The 19,712-nt window shown below is 43.5% G+C and overlaps 1 protein-coding gene and 1 non-coding gene across 10 annotated transcripts in view; one reads left to right on the forward strand and one right to left on the reverse strand.

Moving 5' to 3' along the window:
- The window catches only part of DTNB (dystrobrevin beta), a 241,396-nt gene that overhangs the window by 200,606 nt on the left and 21,078 nt on the right, over positions 1-19,712 (forward strand). For 7 of the 9 annotated variants that reach the window (XM_073791534.1, XM_073791532.1, XM_019943116.3 and 4 more), the window contains 2 exons: positions 2,710-2,806; positions 7,689-7,709. In XM_073791534.1, the coding sequence (XP_073647635.1) occupies positions 2,710-2,806; positions 7,689-7,709 (118 nt within the window). The remainder of the gene's footprint in view (positions 1-2,709; positions 2,807-7,688; positions 7,710-19,712) is intronic. The other 2 variants (XM_073791535.1, XM_073791533.1) reach the window with 1 other exon arrangement.
- On the reverse strand, positions 5,672-5,778 carry LOC117307968 (U6 spliceosomal RNA). The gene has a single exon (XR_004521909.1). It is a non-coding gene; the product is annotated as a U6 spliceosomal RNA (small nuclear RNA).

Genomic DNA, 19,712 nt, shown 5'->3' on the forward strand with positions numbered 1-19,712 from the left:
TTCCATGCAGTCTTCTGGGACATTTTCCCCCCTTAATATTACTCTTTAGGAGCCTTCCATGTTGTTGCATGTAGCTGTAGTTCATTCATTTTTGCCACATATTATAATTATTTGATCATACACAGCACGAAGAAAGAGTACTGCATCCAGCCTTGGGGGTTCAGGAAAGAAAGGCTTTCTAGAAGGTTGAATGAGTCAACTCCTCCTTATTGAGTTTATACCTGCACTGGAAATTTAGGGAGTATGAAGATGAGAAGACAATGATTCTATCTTAAAAATTTATAATCTAGTTTCGGAAACAAAACTTAAAATAATTTGCTAGTCAGTTAAATAATATTGTACAATGTTAATAAATAGTATGGATATTAGAAGAAATGTGAGTAGGGAAAGGCACACACACACACACACACACACACACACACACACACACACACACACACACACACACACACACACAGGCTAGAAGCAATTTGACGCTTGATAGTGCTGGAATTTGGGCTGGACCATGAAAGGTAGGTGTGGTTTGAATGGCGTGTAGGACAAAACATTTAAGATTAGAAGCAGAGTTGGGGTTCAGCAAGATTCCCCAATAAGTATGACACATTTCAGACAGGAGAAGGAGCCTTGGAGCTAAGAATTTGTTTTCAGTCATCCAGTGAATTAATCTTTAGAGTGCCAATGATGGGAGATAAAATTAGTTGGATAATTGAGACCAGATTCTGAGAGCCTTAAGTGATAGGTCATTGGAAATCCTTGGAGGGCTTCAAATAATGATTTCATTAAGTTCACTAGATGTTAATTGAGTCCACACTGGATGCGTGATATTCTCTTAATCATTAAATATAAGCAAAGACGAGTAAGGTCATCCCCTGACCTCAAGGATTCTGCATCATGGTAGGAGTGACAGCAATACAAGGTAAAATATATTAAGTGCCACAGAGAAGCACCAACTGCTATGTGATTAAATAAGCAGGATCCTATACCTGCTGAAGTAATCAGGAATAGCTTCCTGGAAAGAGTGACGTTTGGGAGGGACACTAAGGAGTGAATAACATTTGGAAGAGAGTAGGGGAATAATCACTTGTAAAATGATGCAGTCTGCTTAGGGAAAAGTGAACCATGGCTGGAGGTCCAGACATGGAAGGGAAAGGGAGGTAAGGAACTAAGGATAGGAATGTAGGTAGGGTCTGGAGCAGCACTCTCTGATAGAAATATAATGTAAGCCGTATGTGTACCAAAAATTTTCTAACAACCATGTTGAAAAACAAAGGAAATAGGTGTCACTAAAATTAATACTATCGTGCTTCCCTGGTGGCGCAGTGGTTGAGAGTCCGCCTGCCGATGCAGGGAACATGGGTTTGTGCCTTGGTCCGGGAAGATCCCATGTGCCGTGGAGCAACTGGGCCCATGAGCCATGGCCGCTGAACCTGCGTGTCCGGAGCCTGTGCTCCGCAACGGGAGAGGCCACAGCAGTGAAAGGCCCGCATACCGCAAAAAAAAAAATTAATACTATCTTTTATTTAACCTGTGGGAATATAAAGATAGACATGTGATTTCCAAGAATCATCTGAATTGGGTGACTGATTGAATATAGGAAATGAACAGGAAAGTATCAAAGAGGACTGAGTTTTTCAGCCATGACAGTTAGAAGAAAAAGTAGGAGAGAAAGGGAAATTGAGAAGAGAACCATTTAGGGATGAAAGTCTCAAGTTTGGTTTTGGACAGATTGAGCTAGACTTGTTGACATGAAATCTGTCCTCAGGGAAACAGAAATCTGTCCTCAGAATTCTCTTAGACACAGAGTCGTCCTGATGTCTGTCATACTTTTGGAACCTGATGTGTGGTTCTGGAAGCACTGACTCCTGAACCCTGTCTTCCCTGAGCAGTTTTCATACATTTTTTTCCACTATTAATTTTAATTTGGACTAGTTTTATGTATAAGTGAGGCATTTGGCTTCCTAAAGAATTTTTTAAATCACTTTAATAATATTAACAATACTTTTTCACTGTACGGCAATATGTACTTTCCAAAGCATTTTTTTAAAATAAATTTGTTTATTTATTTTTGGCTGCATTACGTCTTCGTGGCTGCACGTGGGCTTTCTCTAGTTCCGGCGAGCAGGGGCTACTCTTCGTTGCGGTGCGCGGGCTTCTCATTGCGGTGACTTCTCTTGTTGCGGAGCACAGGCTCTAGGTGCGCAGGCTTCAGTAGTTGCAGCACGCAGGCTCAGTAGTTGTGGCTTGCAGGCTCTAGAGCGCAGGCTCATTAGTTGTGGCGCACGGGCTTAGTTGCTCCGCGGCATATGGAACCTTCCCGGACCAGGGCTCGAACCCATGTGCCCTGCATTGGATTCTTAACCACTGCACCACCAGGGAAGCCCTCCAAAGCATTTTTACATACTATTCTCACAGCAGTAAAGAAAAGTGAGCAAAACAGATATTAGCACCATTTTATGTATCCAGTATCAGAACTTAAATGATTTGCTCAGCATCTCATACACTGGTAAGTAGCAGAATCAGGTCCAAAACCCATTTCATCTGGCCTTCGACTCTTCTTTGAGGATCATTTTATCTTCATTTTCTTTTTTTTTTTTATATATTTGTTCAGTAGCACATTACAATTTTTAATATTTTTAAATTACAGTGTCTTTTTGTGATCTAACTGCCCTTCCATCTCTTCATTTCTCATGAGCTTTTCCTCTCCGACAGGCAGAGGAAAGATGAGCTGGAGCAGAGGATGTCAGCGCTGCAGGAGAGCAGGCGGGAACTGATGGTCCAGCTGGAAGGGCTGATGAAGCTGCTGAAGGTAAGAGCAGCAGCCGCTCAGGTCTCCTCCCACCTCCCAGCTCGTCTTGTCCATCTTCACCTGCACTTCAGCTTCTGCCTCCCTGTGATGTCAGACAGGATGAGGCTAAAAGGTTAACTCTTGCTGCCTAGACTCAGTTTTCAGGTAGACCTCTCTAAAGTTAACCTAATTCAGTATCAAAGCTACCTAAATTAGTGTAAAGCCTGATTACAAAAAATTAGTATCTGGAACTAATGTCCTTGAATAGTTGCTTTTATGAATTAATAAGAATGTTTATAAATCGGATATTAGTTATGTGAAATGAATATTTCTCAACTACATAAAGTTTCTTTTAAGACAGGTTTTCAAATATTCTACCTAAATGCGTAACAAGTATCGTGTCCTATTTTAATAAGTATTACAGAGGCAAACCAAAGTAATCAACCAACTCTAATCAATAATTTTACTCTATTAGGAGCAATAAAATAGCTCTAGGTTTGGTATATTGGGACTTGCATAATTCAGGCCTCACTATCTGTTTTTAGTGAAAAATATATTACAGCCCCTACACCCTAGAGCAGACAAAGGCGCACTTGGCATTTAAATGTCCTCACCTGGATGATTTGACTGGCACTGAACAGAAATACTTACCCAGCTCTGTAGCAGCAATACAAGGACATATTTGTTTATGCTATAAATTCCTAAGGCCTGTCTGTCTATACTGTGAAACCATTGTATTTCATGGTATGAAATACAGAATGGAAATCACAGTGTGGAGTACCTCAAAAGGCAGGCTGAGGGGGTAGATTTAATCCTGTGATGAAGTGGAGTCATTAAAGGTTTTGAAAACAATAGTTTAGGAAAATGTACATAGCAGGTTGGGAAGAGGAGAAACTAAAGGATAATAGGAAGCTACTGAAATCTTCCAGACCCGAAGTGACAAGGGCCTAGGCTAGGAGGGGTAGCCCAGGAGCATGTCAGCTTGAAGAGTTTGCTTCAACTTCTCCATTCTAAACCAGTCCTTTAATAATAAAACCAGTGGGTATTTAGCAACTTGGGTAAACGGAGTGTTTGTGTTTTAAACTGACTTTTGGCTTGCTCAAGACAATCACTTCTTTTAGTCTTGAGCTGAGTTTTTTTCTAGCTTTGGTCCTGGGTATTTGGGGTATTTTGGGACATGTTTCTTCATTAACCCTGTTAGCAGGATGTCTCCTGAGAAATATTTTGTCTAAATGGGTCTTGTTTAAAGAAAACCTTATGCGTAAAACCTGGCCCAAATCCTTCCAATAGTTGTCAAGTATCCAGCTGAGCAACGCAATCAGCCACCCAGGAGAGCAGAGAGGTGCTTAAATACATTTGGCCAGTGTAACATCTGGAGCCGTGTGGGGCTTTGAAAGCCCTGCCGTTGTGGGGTTGGTCCACCCACAGGACAGAAGGTCATGGGGGATTCACCTGCCTTTCAGAAGAATGTTCTCAAATATTACCCAAACATAGATGGGAAGGTACCCTTTTTGTAAAAGGCAAAAAGGTTTATGCAAACTGAAGGGAAGTCAGAATGCATTTCCCCTAAGTATCACAGTAAGCTTTCCCGTCAGCTGATTGCCCTCAGTGTTCCTTAGAGTTCCTGGCTCAGGTCCCGTGTGCCTTCCTAAGACCTTGTCATGTACGTCTGACACTTGCATTCAAGGCCTAAGCAGAATGAGCTGATGTCTCGAACTGTATTCCCAAGCCCTGAGTTTCTTTGTATTTCCAGCTGTTGTCTTACAGTTATAATTTCTGTAAAATAACCAGGACCCCACTGCTCTGCTTTGTAGGATATCCTATCAAGTTCTTAAAAGCCTTATTATTTACCCACCTCACAGGCTGAGGTCATTCAGAAAGGGAAGAAGAATTGCAAACATAAACCAGGAATGTTGTCTTTTTATCCATTGATTAAGAGCCATGTTTAGGGTATGTGGTGTATAATGGTGACTAAGACTCAATCCCTGTCACCAAGGAGTATCAGAGACCTTCTTATTGTTGTTGTTTTTTTCCTAATGACATAATGTAGACTGACACTCAAGTACCCGTGTTTCAGAATGTATCTTTTCTTTACATTTTTTCCCCTGATTAATGAGTATATATGGATAACCTCTACCTCAGACTTATTTAATCTAAAAATAGTTGTGTGATGGTGTTTTAGTTTCTAAATTACGTTCCCAGTATTTTTCTGCCTCATTTTCCATTTTTCCAGTATTGCTTTTGAAACGCATTTACCAGATGAATTCTGTAGTTTTAAATTTTAACCTCATATGCAAATGAGGTTTTGAATATAAATTTTTTTATATAGATGCCTACAGTGGCTATGGCATTACTTTGGCCATCTAGCCAGGTATCCCCAATGTGACGGGTCTCCCATGTTTTTAGGTGACTTGAGCAGTCCTAGGTTTGCACTTTATAATTAAGGCATTATTACCCCCTTTAAATCAAGTTGGCTCCTATACCTTGTCACTAGTCAATGTTTACTGACCCCAACTGACTAATTGATAACAGAAAGGTTCTAAGACCTTATATCTGACCTGTTTACTGTGTTGACAAAGCCTTCAAAGCTATATCTGATTAACTTTTGTGAGTTTGGATTATACAACACCATCCTAAGTAACACTTTGCCAAAGTCCACCCTCTCCCAATCCCAGTGCACATGGGGGGCCTGTAAGTCCTGAAAACACTGACCTGTCCACTCTCTCCATCCTAACCTGACATGTGTCTACTGCAAATTATAATGATTTTATATCAATGGATAAACTATATACAGCAAAGTCACCAAATGTACAAACATGAAGCATTGCCTTCTGAATTTTTCTTTTTTTTTTTTAAACATCTTTATTGGAGTATAATTGCTTTAAAAAAAATATGGAACGCTTCACGAATTTGCGTATCATCCTTGCGCAGGGGCCATGCTAATCTTCTCTGTATCATTCCAATTTTAGTATATGTGCTGCTGAAGCGAGCACTGAATTTTTCTATTCTATTGAACCAAGGTAATATTGTGTCCAATACCAAACCTGGAGAAAACAGTGAACATAGGGAGGTGTTTTAGAAACAGTTCTAAGAAATTACGTACTGGTCTTTTGACCTCAGATGCAATTTCAGCTTGTCAGGATTGCCCCATCTCTCCCCTACCAATTTCCATTTCAACATTTAGTGCCAGCCATAGAAACACATTTTTAATTGTTTAATAACTCTTCTACGGCTGGTTGCTTTGCCTAGTGAATGGAAGAAAAGTGTTCTGCCTCACAGGGAAGCCTGACTAGGCAGGGAGATCGCTTCCCAACTGTAAAACTCTAACCCCTTCTACCTGGAGCCATGCATACCAGACGCAAAAGCTAAAAGACGCTCACTCCTTCAGGCTAACTCAGCGAACGCTCAGGGCCCTCTTTGCCTGGGTGCCTGTGCTATTAGGTTTGGCCAAGCATCTAGCAGCTGGTTTTGGTAATGAAGAACATCTTCCGGCACTGAGTTGGGAGTCTTCTCAAGAGAGTTCTTGGTGCCCATTTAATTTCTAGTGCATGTCTCTCCCTTGCGGGAATAAAATGACTTTCTCCAAATTCTTACTTTCCCTCTCCCTTTCGTAATTCCTTGGCTTTACTGAAATCATTCTCTCCATTGCACCCAGATCTGCAGACTGAGAAGCACTCATCCATTCCCAAGACTTCCTACACACATGTTTAGTAAAGGCAGTCTGCACGGATGGATCCAATTTAAATAGAACCATTGCAACAGATTTTAGATCTGTGTATTTGGGGCAAAGAGCAGAGGCGTCCTGACCACAGTTGCCCATGATGAGGCACAGAAAAAGGAAACAAAGAGACCCATTAAAAGACAGAGTAACTGAGAAGCACAAGACTGAGGAGAGAGGAACTCGGAAGTGTTTATCTCATCTTCATCGTGCTTCCTTCTTCAGTGTCTAGAGGTGCATTCTGAGAGCTGAGAGTTAGCAAGGGCCTGCTCTGAGCACCGTCACTGTAAGGCTCTGAAAGACAGAGACCATATCTTACCTTCATGTTTCCAGTGCTTCATGTATAGGGAGCATTAAACAAACCTTTGTTCAACTAATGAGACACCAAGGTCAAGAATTCTTTTTGAAAAGCCTCTTAGGGCCTTGAAACAGTTCCAGTTTATAGGGGGAAGGGGATGTATGTGCATCCTTGAAAAGGACCACGCAGCAGCCAAAAGCTCCGAAAGTGGAAGACAGGGGACTAAATAAGAGAATCTGTAGTCAGATGGAATTTCCAGTTTCTAGGAAGTTCTTAAGAGCAGTGGTTCTCAAACTAGCAGGATTCAGAATCCACTGAAAGTTTCCTGAAACAGTGCTGCCCCCACCCCAAGAGTTTTGATTCCATTGGTCTAGGGGGAGACGGGGCAAAGCATGCATCTCTGACAAGTTTCCAGATGCTGCTGCTCCTGGTCTCTCTATGTTCTGCACTTTGAGAACCACTGACTTAGAGAAACGTACCTAACACATGTGGATATGGTGAATCGTGAAACAGAGTGATCACGGAGCTTTTGAGTCATGGTTGAGCTGCTTCTTTCAGTTTACCCTAAATAGTGATATAACCTCGGGCAAGTCAGGCTCTCTAGGGCTTTTTCGTGTATAAAAGGGGAAGTTGGACTAGAGGGTTTGTAAGGTTCTTTCCTTCTAACTCTAGAAGTTAGCATTTAAAGAACTGGATGGGGCAGAGGCTTGCCATTTGCTCTGTCCAACTGATGACGCTCTGACGGTGGTCAGGCCCTTGGATCTCTGAACCCATGGGCCTGGCCTGGTTTGCCCTTTTCTGTCTTTTTTTTCCGGTTGTTTTGTGGTGATGGGCATTAATTTCTCTCCTTTTTCCCCTCTGCCTTTTTTCGTCTTCACCACCTCTAGGAGGAAGAGCAAAAGCAGGCAGTAAGTGAACTTCAGAATTCCCCACCTGGCTCTTGCTTCTTTTGCATGTTCTCCTTTGCCTCATATAACTGTTACATACTTTCTCCTCTCCTCCCTGTACCAAGATCATCTCTGCGGAACTGGTTATGTGTAAAACCCTTAGCAGTTCTCTCCGTGGTGTTGTAAAATGGCCTAAAAGGCCACGTCATGTTTACCTAGTAGAGCATGTTCTTATTTGAAACCAGAGCTTGTTGAATTTGTTTTCAAAGTACACATCTGTTGTGTTTATTTAAATATGCATGACTAGCCAGGCTACAGTTACATTTTCCTGCACTTACATTCTCTGTTGCTTCATGATTAGGCTGACTTTAATTGCTTGAAACAATTTTCAGGGTGGTGGGAGTGACCTCAGGGTTAAATACGATGTCACGAATGACTGTGCATGAAAATGAGTAGTTCTTTTGATAACTTTAGATGTCCTTTAGTCTTGAACAGTCTTCTGGACGTTCCAGCTCCAGTAGCCTTCTTAACACAGTTACCAATGAAAACTAAGTGACTGATCATGCTGTAAGTGACTTCCTGTTCAAAGCCCACTCCAGAGGGAGCTCTGGTTTTTCTGAGCCGCAAGGTGTTTAGGGAAAGTTTATGTTTGTTTTTATTTTCCCTGACAGCCACTAACCCACACAGGAAAATCAGTTGAGGGCTTATCCACAATGATAAGACTATATGTTTATATCATATAGTAAGGTTTTCAAAGCATACATTTTTCACACGAACTGAAGCTGATTTTTAATTTACCTCAGGGCTTCTCTTTAAAGAAAGAAATGTGTAATTCAAAAAATGTACTCACTTCTTATTTCAAAAAACAAATGTATCCATGTTTCAGATTAAGAATAGGAATATAAAACATTATATTTACTATTATTTCCAGGTAGGAAAGCAATGGAGTCATAGGGTAAAAGGGAGAGGAAAGGAAGGAAGAGATGGGTAAGGAGGGGAGGAGGCAAGAGAAGAGGAAAGGAGACTGTCAGGAAGAGGGAAAGAAGACAGAGCATGATGTCAGGGTAGGCCGACAACCTGTACATCTCAATGACTTTAATGTAACAAAATTTTATTTTTGTCTGCGCTTTATTTGGTTTTGTTTTTTCCTCGTTCACACATAATTTATTACTTTGACCTTATGGCACTTTTGTGTCAATAGGTACATTCACATGGGCAAAGCAGGAGAAAACCAGGATGGAAGGTCAAGCCCAGCCATTAAATGCTTCTGCCAGGAAGTGACACACATCACTTCCACTCCATTTCATTGGCCAAAGCAAGGCACACGACCACACTTAACTTCAGTGGAGGCAGGGAAGTATAATCCTCCAGTTTGCTTAGAAGAAGTAGAGAAGCAAGTGCTGGTAATGCCTGCCACAAACAAGAGGATGAGTGAGATTGTGTTGGAGGGAGGGAAAGAAAATATCTGTTCTTCCTGTTCCCTTCTCCCCTCCTTTCCCTGACAGCCTCATCCCCTTGCTGTGACCACACCCTTCCTGCAGATCAGGGTATCAACTGACCTGTAGTTTCTGGCACCAGCATTCCCCTCCTTTTATTCATCCCTCTGCGCCCCAGAGATGTGCTTTACAGGTAAACCACTTCCTGGGAACTTCCTCCAGCAGTCCACCCAGACTAGCATCTCATGATCCCTTGCTGAATGGGCCAGCTCAGAGCAAAGCATGTAATCGGGCACACCCACACCCAACCTGAGAACACCTTTCAGAGGAGGGCAAACATGATGGATATTTATGTTAATGGCAGCAGTAAGGGCTTCCAAGAGACACTTCATTTTTTAAAACTTTTATGGATTACTGTGTACTCCAAGAACCAGAGATTATCACTGCTGTCATATTATTTCAGGTCAATTTAAAGCTGATCTTGAGCAGACAGGGAAATAAATAACAACATGTTCATTCCAGTGACCTTTGATTGTGTGTGAGATTATCTTCCCCTTGAGGTTGGCAAAATGAGAAGCTAGACCCAGATCACTGAAGCCTGCCACTAATGAGCCACTTGTGTGTATGTGTTGGGAGTTCTCGGTGGCTTGTGTGTGTGTGTTGGGAGTTCTCGGTGGCTTGTGTGTGTGTGTGTTGGGAGTTCTCGGTGGCCAAGGTCCTGAGCTCATGTTCTAGTTCTCACTGTCCCAGGGGACCGTCCAGAGCATGAATTTGTACAAATTGTTTTTCCCTCATGTTTCCCCACTATGGTGAGGTAAGACATTCTGCTCTGTGGATATAGGTAGAAATTTCCTCTGTCTACATCACAAGTTTAAACTGTACCCACCTAAGGCTCAGCAGTGAGGCTCAAATGTGAACTGAATGGCTTTGCATAGTTCAACATTTTTAACATGTACAGCTGGAAAGACTATAGAGCTTCAGAACTCAAGCGTCTGCTTTAATCTATATCATTACCGAGTGAGGCACCAAAAGGTATTTACCACAGAGCTACGTCGTAACCCTTTCTTCCTTCCAGGTTCTGGCTGGTATAGTTTAATTTCTTCCCTATCAAAATGTATTACCCTATACGAGTCATAAAATAATTGTAAGACTTTTTAAATGAAGAATTTACTAGACATCTTCCCCAGACTGGCTCTGTAAATCCATTATAGAGAACTTTTTATGCAGTTTGCCTTCCTCATTCCCTTTCAGGGATTATTTTGGCATAGGGGAAATTGGAGGGAAATGGGTAATAACTGTGACTTTAACTGTGACTTGCGGGGCTCTGGTTCTACCTTCAACCTCAGCCACTTTTCCAGTGCTTTAGTGACATTAGTACCTCAGCTGATAATTCTTCTGTCTTCCCTTTCTCCCCCCCTCCCTCCTTCCCCTTCTCTTTTCTCAGCTCCAAGGTTTATAATTAAGGGCAGAACTGCCTGGCTGTTTCAGATAAGACTTCACTGAGTGACTGTTCGACCCATGACATACCCTACAGTTTAACAGGCTCAGGAATTAGATTGTATCGGTTGAGTCAGGGTTAATCAGGCCCATGATAATCGTCAGACTGTAATTAAAAGACCGTGTCTGCCTTTTTTACTACTGCATCCCCTTGCTGCTAGCCCAGTGCCTGCCACATGGCAGATACTCAATAAATAGCGGCTGAATGAAAACTGCTGTTAACCAGATTTATAAGATTTTAACTTAAAAACAGTGTGAATTCATAAGTTTATTCATTGTAAGGGACATAACTGGTTCGAGTACCTAAGGCAATAATTTTGCTCAAGGTACTCCCGTATAATAGGTAGATCTATTCAAGAGACTGAACGATGGTTAGAAATGTCCCTTATAAAAAGAATCAGAAGAACAAACTGCAGTGTTACCAAAAGAATAGGAAGACCAAGCTAATATATTAGTAGTATTATTAACTCTATTATTATTCCTGTCTAAAGAAAAGATATGTTATGTAGAGTAAAATAACCCTCTTTTTTTTTAGCACAGATAATCTACAAAATGCAGGGTATCTATAGTTATTTGTATCATTTGAAAATATTTTGAGCATTTCTCAGTAAGAACCCAATGCCCACAACCAGAAATGTATACAGAGGGGTACACTAAAGTCACAACAGACTGGTGAGGACCCTGCTGGCAGTGGTGTTTACTGTTGAGCTGTGGGCTGCTCCCTTAAGGTCAAACAATATCCCAGTCCTAGTCTGGAGGGATTCCAATGTACAAATTTATTCTAGGGACACCTTAGGGTTCCATTTTTCCCACAGACTCAACATACCATAAAATTTCACTGTTGGATTGCTGACACAAACTAAAATGAGCTATCCAAGGCAAGGTTTCAGTTTATTCATGAGGGATGTATTTCTTTAAACATTCCTCCGGTTCCTCCTATTAGAAGATCATCACTTTTTGGAACTTCCCTGGCGGTCCAGTGGTTAAGACTCTGGGCTCTCACTGCAGAGGGCACGGGTTTGATCCCTGGTCGGAGAACTAATATCCCACATGCCGCACGGCCGGTCAAAAAAAAAAAAAAGATCATTACTTTTTATATACAGATCAACATCAGAGTTAAAGACTATAACTGTAGACAGTGATGAATAAGGATAGGGGGCTCCTGCAGGGGTGGCCTTGATCCAGGTTCGTAGGGTGGTGGTCCAGAGGGTAATATAGGTGGTATTCTGAAAATTATGTAATTGGAGGAACCTTGGGATTCCACTAAGAGAACATGGCCACAGTTGGGACCTCTCTTTCTACTTCAGCCAGCTGGGATATCAAGCGGATCTTGCCCCACGCCCTTTCTGATTTCCAGAACTGGACAAACACCCCAGCACAACTCAACCAAAGAAAGCATGGTGTGGGCTGGCTGTCAGAAACCCCTATCTCTGACCGCGGCTTCACCTAATATGCCTCAGAGGAAGGGCACTCAACATTTAGTTAGCCAGGTTGACCCATGAGGCCTCCATGACGAACCTAATGAATGTTAACTTAGTAAGTTTGAGAGAAAGTACTTAAAAAACAAAGCAAACAAACAAAAAAAACAACCTACACAACAACAAATAAAAACCTCCTCTTTGTCCATTAAAGAGATTACTGGTAAACCCCTTGATGTGTTCCTGGGTCAGGTTCCCTTTTGGTTCACTTAACCTTTGGACACAATCCCATTGGGAAGCGATTCACATGCCGCCCTAAAAATTTCTGGATTCCTTGGTCCCACCATACTCTGAAATAGAAGCCTGAGTCTACTGCTTCCTGAAAAGCAAAGGATTGCTATTTATGTCTTCAGCAATGTCTTACTACATATGTTGAAGTGAGCAGTGGGTGAGCTTGGCCTTTTGGAGGATCAAAAGAGAAATCCTGCACAAATCCCACCCTCCAATAGTATGATCCTTATTTCATGGGTGGCCTGATGCCCTGTATACAGAAACAGAGGCCAGGGCAGTGATATCTGGAGGCTTAGGCACCACTGCTGCCCTCCCAAGTTTGCAAGCTGCACCAGTGGATTTTGGTAAACAAAGATCAATGTGCTGTACTCTGTGACTATACCCCCAAACCTTTAGCCTCGCCTGGCCCAGTCCTAGTCTGTATACATGGACTCCAGCTGCCCATAGATGGCCTCATGGAAGTCTACAAAGCATGCTCATTTATCAGTCTTGGCCCGTGTACTCCCTGTAGAGACCTGGTGGCTTGTTGGGGGGGTTTGTTTGTTTTCTCCAAAAGAGGAAATGTCATAGCAATATTGAAAAATAGGAACTTGCATTTCACTCCCCCAAAACTCCTTGAACACCAAGAGGGAGTGTATAGTCTGACAATATAGAGGAAATAGCTTTTGGGTCTTTGCAGCACCCCCAGTGTTTTTCATCACTCATCAATCACGAGCTGAGAGATTGCCTTACCTGCTTGTTTATTTCCCCCTGTACTATATTTATGTCTTTTCCTGTTCTGACCAGAATGCATACAACATATGAAAAATATACACCAGGGTCTCTGGGAAAAAGTCTCCACACACCAAGCTGGAGATAGTCACCTTCCACTAGAGGAATATGAATTCCTAGGACACAGTATGTCCCCCCAGAATACTACAGTCTGGGTCTCAGCAAAGCATCAGCAGAAAAGAAGATGACTTCTAGGTTTTGAGCCCAGGAACCTGGGAAATTGACTGAAAAAACGAAACTGGGGAGATGATGTGGGTTATAGAAAGGGGACTTTAATCTGATTTTGAACATACCGAGTTACATAGAATAGGCAGGCAGTCAAGGTTTGTGTCTGGTCTTTAGATATTTAGGGATAGGCAGCTGGAAAGTTAGAGGGGAAACAGGGCTAGCAATGGAGATTTGGAAGTCTTCAACATAAAATTAGTGTTGAAACCATAAACATGGGCCGTAGGGAAAACGCATAGTGGACAAAATGAAGAAAGAGGAGGTAGGAGGGTAGGACTGTGGGTTCTCATGAAAAACCAGAAAGTTTCAAGGAGAAAGTTAATAAGGCAATAAGACAAGGATTTGACAATAAGGAAGTTATCAGCAACCTTGGAAAGGAAATTTTCAGTATGGCATAGTGTAGACAGCTCTGAAAAATTGATTTTGTCTTGTCCAACCTCCTCACCCCCACCCCCACTGGTTTCACCTCAACGAAGGAGGGAGTTATATCTTCAGTCTGCCTTATTGGGTTACGTGTGAATAGATTGTTCTGACTCACGGCACCTTGTTGACAAATCCTCATTTCTCTTCTATCTCACCATGTATATAACCTTTACAGACCTCAGTTTTCTCATCTATAAATTTCCAATCCACAGTTCTTTGATACTTTCATCACTGATACCAATCGATATATTGGGGAAAGGCTGTGAACCAAGAAGGGTCTGCAGAAATCCAACTGGGCTCATTTGACTGATGTTTCCTTTTGTGACTTTGAAATCCTCTGGCCCTCGATTCCTTGTCTGGGTTTTCTAACCAACTCCTTCCCCAGGGTTTATTCATGCCAACCATCTACCTCCCACTTTTCCAGACAAAAGAAAGCATCCTAAGAAAACATCAGCTGCTTGCATGATGCCCTCTCTTTTGGCTCATCTCTAGGACTCTGGGCCATGCCTCCCACTCTCTTTCTTTTAGACCTCACACAGCATCCTCACTTGGCATGAGATTGGATCTGTGACCCTCCACTTGGAGAGCACCTGTAGGCATTTCCTCGAATCCTGATGCCATGCCAATCTCTAGGGTTTTATAGCTGACCTCAGGCTGGTTCTGATGTTCCAAATTAACAGCAGTGCCAAGGTAGGGAGCTTCCTGGCCTAGAGTCCTTAACTGAAGTGAACATCTGCTTAATTTCAGCCAAAGAAGCATATTATAAAGGATATGATAGACTCCTTTGCACTCTTCTCCATTTGCTGCTAATCATAATTTGGCAAGTAGAATTACTCCCATTTGGAGCTGCAGTATAGATGCCCAGTGCTTTAAAAAAAAGAGAGAGGAGAGAAGAAAGAAATATAGAAGCATGTTTTAGAAAATTAGAGGCAATGGGGCTTCCCTGGTGGCACAGTGATTAAGAATCCGCCTACCGGGCTTCCCTGGTGGCGCAGTGGTTGAGAGTCCGCCTGCCAATGCAGGGATGCAGGTTCGTGCCCCGGTCCGGGAAGATCCCACATGCAATAGTGCGGCTAGGCCCATGAGCCATGGCCGCTGAGCCTGCGCGTCCGGAGCCTGTGCTCCGCAACGGGAAAGGCCATAACAGTGAGAGGCCCACGTACCACAAAAAAAAAAAAAAAAATCTGCCTGCCAGTGCAGGGGACACGAGTTCAAGTCCTGGTCTGGGAAGATCCCACATGCCGGGGAGCAACTAAGCCTGTGTGCCACAACTACTGAGCCCATATGCCACAACTGCTGAGGCCTGCGTGCCTAGAGCCCGTGCTCCACAACAAGAGGAGCCATCGCGGTGAGAAGCCCACGCACTGCAATGAAGAGTAGCCCCCACTCACCACAACTAGAGAAAGCCCGTGTGCAGCAACAAAAGACCCAACGCAGCCAAAATAAATTAATTAATTAAAAAAAAATAAAATTAGAGGCAATGCAGAAAGACAGTTATCTGCAGCTAGACAGTTACCTTTAATAAGAATCCATGCCAACTCACTACTGCTCTACAAAGCTGGCTAACCGTAAATCCTTCAGTGCTTTTATTATTATGTATTCTAATTAATATATATGACATTCACTGTTTATTCACTGCTTTCACATTTCAAATTTCAGCTCCTGTATTTAACCAGCTCAGACCTCAGGAAACCAAGAGAGAATCTAGGAGACTCTCAGGCCTGTAGCTGTCCCCAGGACATCTCCCAAATGTGCAGAAGATTATCAGAGTTTATTCTTGGCCCCTTGAAGTTTCTAACCTGAGCTGAGGCTACTGGTGGCCTGTCTTTCCTTCTGCAGGAGCTCACCACCTGGGACAAGAAGCCCTGGACAGGCCACCGACTTTAGGACCTCGTAACTCTGTCCCCCTCAGCCAGGTTTTCATCCTCAGCACTATGGACATTTGGGGCCAGATTACGTTTTTTTTTTTTTGGGTGGGTTGGGGCGGGGGGTGTTCTATGCATTGCAGCATGTCGAGCAGCATCCTTGATCTCTACCTACTAAATTCCAGTGGGAGCACCACACCCATACTGACACCCACACCAGGTTCCTAGCAGGTAAAATTATCCCCAGTGAAGAACCACTGCTCAGGAATTCCCTAGTGGTCCAGTGGTTAGGACTTTGCCCTTCCACTGCAGGGGGCACCGGTTGGATCCCTGGTCGGGGGAAGTAGGATCAGAGAACCTTTCTCTGTGATACCAGTCTGAGCCCTTGGGGCATTCTCAGCGTCCCTTATCCTGAGGTTTAGATATGGGATGGATGGTAAAAGATTTCCAGTCACCTTCCCCCACAGATCACCCCTTTGTCCATATGTCCTGCTTCTGTTAACATCATTGCCAGCACTCCCTACATACATGCTCTGTTCCAGTCCCCTACTCTCCCCACTCAGCTGTCACAGTCTAGTCAACTTTTTCTCCAAAACTTGCTTGTGTCTCTCTCCTCCCAATTCCTATCACCATTCTCCATTCCAGCCTCTGTCATCTGTCACCTGGTCTCCCTCTCTCCTGCCTCCTGTTTCTCAGTCCCTCCTTCACTTTGCCCTGGAGCCAGATTCCTAAATCAGACCAGACTGACCACACCACTCCCTCCTCAGAAGTCTTCACAGGCTCCCTCTGCCATTGCCTATAGCAGGGGTCAGCAAGCTTTTCCTTAAAGGGTTAGGTAGTAAGCATTTTAGGCTTTGTGAACCAAATCAGAGATATTATGTAAGGACTTATATAACCATTTAAAATAAAACCATTTAAAAATGTAAAAACCATTCTTAGCTCACAGACTGTAAAAAAGCAGGTGGCAAGCTGGATTTGGCCACGGGCTATAGTTTGCCCATCTATCGCCTAGTAAATAAACTTGATGACCATTTACTTAAGGCTCTGGATGATTGTGGCCCACACTTCTCTTTCCCACCATATATTTCCTGTGCTCCCTGCATACTAGTGTCCCCACATGCTCTTCCCCTCCCCTGCAACACACACATACAGCTTCCTCTCTCATGGTGCCTCTGTTCATGCCCTTTCCTCACCTGGGTTGCCCTTCCCGAGCCACTTCTGCCTATTGAAATTATACCCCTCAAGACACTCTCAGATGCCACCTCTTCTGTGAAACCTTACCCTGTTCCAGAAGGTCACAGTTAAACTCTCTCGCCTCTGTGCCCCTTTTCCTTTGTACCTCTGCTACGGTACGGATTTCATCCTCCTTTGTATGCTAGCTGCGTACATGCCAAACTGCCTAGGAGGCTGTGAGCCTGCTGAGAGTGGAGACCTTGCCCCTTCATACCCCTACTTTGCACCTTTCAAAGTGGAATCATGGCAGGTAGTACCCCATTGAGCCAGCATGTGAAGCACTTTATGTACATCCTCACCAACCCATGAAGATATTCTTATCTCCACTTTACATGTGAAGAATCTGAGCCTCAGAGAGGTCAAGTAAGTTGCCTCAGGTCACACAGCTAATAAATGGCAGAGCTGGAATCCAAACTAGGTCCATCTGACTGCAAAGCCTGGACTCTAACCACCTTATTATATAGAACAGGGACTCAACAAAGAGGGGTGGTGCTGGATCAGGTGCCACACCTCATCATACAAGTTTTACTTACTTACCCATAAGCAGCATTTAAGTCAGACTCATTGAACTCTAAAATATCATTGATAGGTTCAGACTGCCTGCCCCATCGTTGAATTCATGTCTGAATTAAGGACCATGCTCTCCTGGAATCCTGTCCTCTTTCGGTTTCTAACATGCAATCTGAGTGTTTGGTATTCATTTTATAGGGATTTTTCCCTCAGTGAGGCCCCTGATCATTTTGCTGAGAACTAGCTTTAAAATCCTGCAGTGAGAACTAATGGGATACCATTTTCAAACAGAGCTGGGCAAACTAGGAGAAACAAACAGAAAGAGGGTAATTCTAGTCTTGGAATTTATGAGCTTCCCTATCTAAAAGTTTAAATTTCAGCTTTCTTTTGATCTTCGGGTTTATGGTGAATTTTAAGAGGTTGTTCTTCTGAGACAGTCTTAGGAACTTAATACGCTTTGCTCCTTCCACTGAGAAAGATACCTAGACATCTTGCCCCCCAGCTCTTTCAGGCTCGGGTAAGCTTTGTCTTCTATATAATTCAGTTTGGCTTGAATAGGGGCAGAATCATGGAGAATGAGAACCATAACCACCTCCCCGTTGCCAACAGTGTGATCACAAAACACCCAGCAGTCCTGCCATTGCTGTCCAACAGTAACCCCACAGGGAGTGACACCTGAGAGCCACCGCAGGCAGTGACAGGTCATGGGTAAGCCCTGAGTTTCCTGAAGTGATGTGGGAACAGACAGGTGTCAGCCCTCTGAGGAGGGACCTCCAGGCAGACTTTTTGGTGGCCCCTCTCCTTCCAGCAGACACACACATGATAGATAAATATGTATTAACGGTGGTGAGAGAAGAGAGGCATCATAGAACTGTTTGGCCCTTCTCTTGGGTGTTTAGAAGCCAAGTTCATCCTTAAAAGCTGCACCGCCCTTTACCTCAGCGGTGGACACTTTGGGGAGAGGGGAAGGTCTCCAGGCGTGTTCTTTACCTGTTTCTAATTTGCCCCAGAGGGACCCGCGGCTGCTGCTTTGCTCACTGCCACGTGACTGCCTTTCTCATCTCCTCCACCCCTGTTCTCCTTGTGTGCTCACTTCCACCCCTGGGCCTAACTCCCAGCAGTCTTAACTCTTGTCATGTTAGGCAGTTATTTTCAAATCTTGCAGCAGGACAGACAGTACAGCGTCAGATAATCCTCTCTCTCCTTTTACTTCCACATTTGATGAGACAGCTGCATTTTCCTAGCAGAGCCACCACCTGCAGCAGCTCAAAATAGTCTGTGGGGTTTTTTTTTTTTTGTTTTTTTTACCTTTTGTTGACGAAAAAAATGTACAAAGTCCATTCTGTATACATCCCAGTTCTCTGTATGTTCACGGTTGCCTCATCTAAATTTCAGACTTGTAGTTCCTTTCTCCCAACATTGTTTTTCTGGGTTTTTTGTTGTTGTTTTTTCCGAACGGGCCTCTGAAAATCGGCAGCAAAGAGGCCAGTTTGTTTAATTTAAATACATTGCAGGAAAATGAAGGTAATTGTCCACACAGGCCATCTGCTACCTGGCAGGTGTCCATGAATCAGAGAGAGAAAAATGGAGACTCAAGTGTCTCCTTCTGTTACCATGATAACCGCTTAGCTCAGAGTTTTCGTTGGGTGTGTGTGTGGAGGGGATGCCGTTAATAGTGCTCTGGCGAGGGCATTAACTCTCAAAATCAGGCTTTTTGCCATAAGCCTCCCTGGGTTTGATTACCTGACGATAATCAAGGAGGTAAAAAAAAATTCATACCTGTTCCATCAGGAAAAAGAAGGGAAGGAAATAGTATTTATGGAGCCCCTCCTGTGTGCCAGGCGCCCTGCTGGGGCTGGCTGAGCACAGCCCAGGACTGTATATCGTCATTTTCCTACTGCAGACAGCACCTCTGCCCCTGCACGGCCACGCTCTCTGCCACAGCGTGTGAGTCCCCATCTCCACTCACAGTGTCCTCAAGTCACCTTCTCTGGCGTTCTCTGTACCTGTTTTGGCTCCAATGTTAGACTTGCGCTCAAACAAAAGACTGAGTCGGAATCACCGTATTCTCCCTTCTCACGTTTCTCACTCGTGCTGGAAATTAATTTATGTTGCTATCAAAAATCGTGGTTGGCCTCGGCAGTGAGAAGTCTCACCTGACCCTTGTTCCTTCTGACCGCAGAAACTTGGGATCCCAAAGTGCTTAGGGTTATTCCAGCAGCTTAAGGCCCCTGGAAGACCCAGGTACCCATCTTAGCCTTGCTACTAATTTATTTGTGACCTTGTGGCTTCTCTAGGCCTCCATCTCCTCAGATACAGTAATGAATGTTGGACTAAAACAGAGGCTGTTTTCCT

The sequence above is a fragment of the Tursiops truncatus genome, chromosome 14 (assembly GCF_011762595.2).
Source record: "Tursiops truncatus isolate mTurTru1 chromosome 14, mTurTru1.mat.Y, whole genome shotgun sequence".
Classification (NCBI taxonomy): Eukaryota; Metazoa; Chordata; class Mammalia; order Artiodactyla; family Delphinidae; genus Tursiops; species Tursiops truncatus.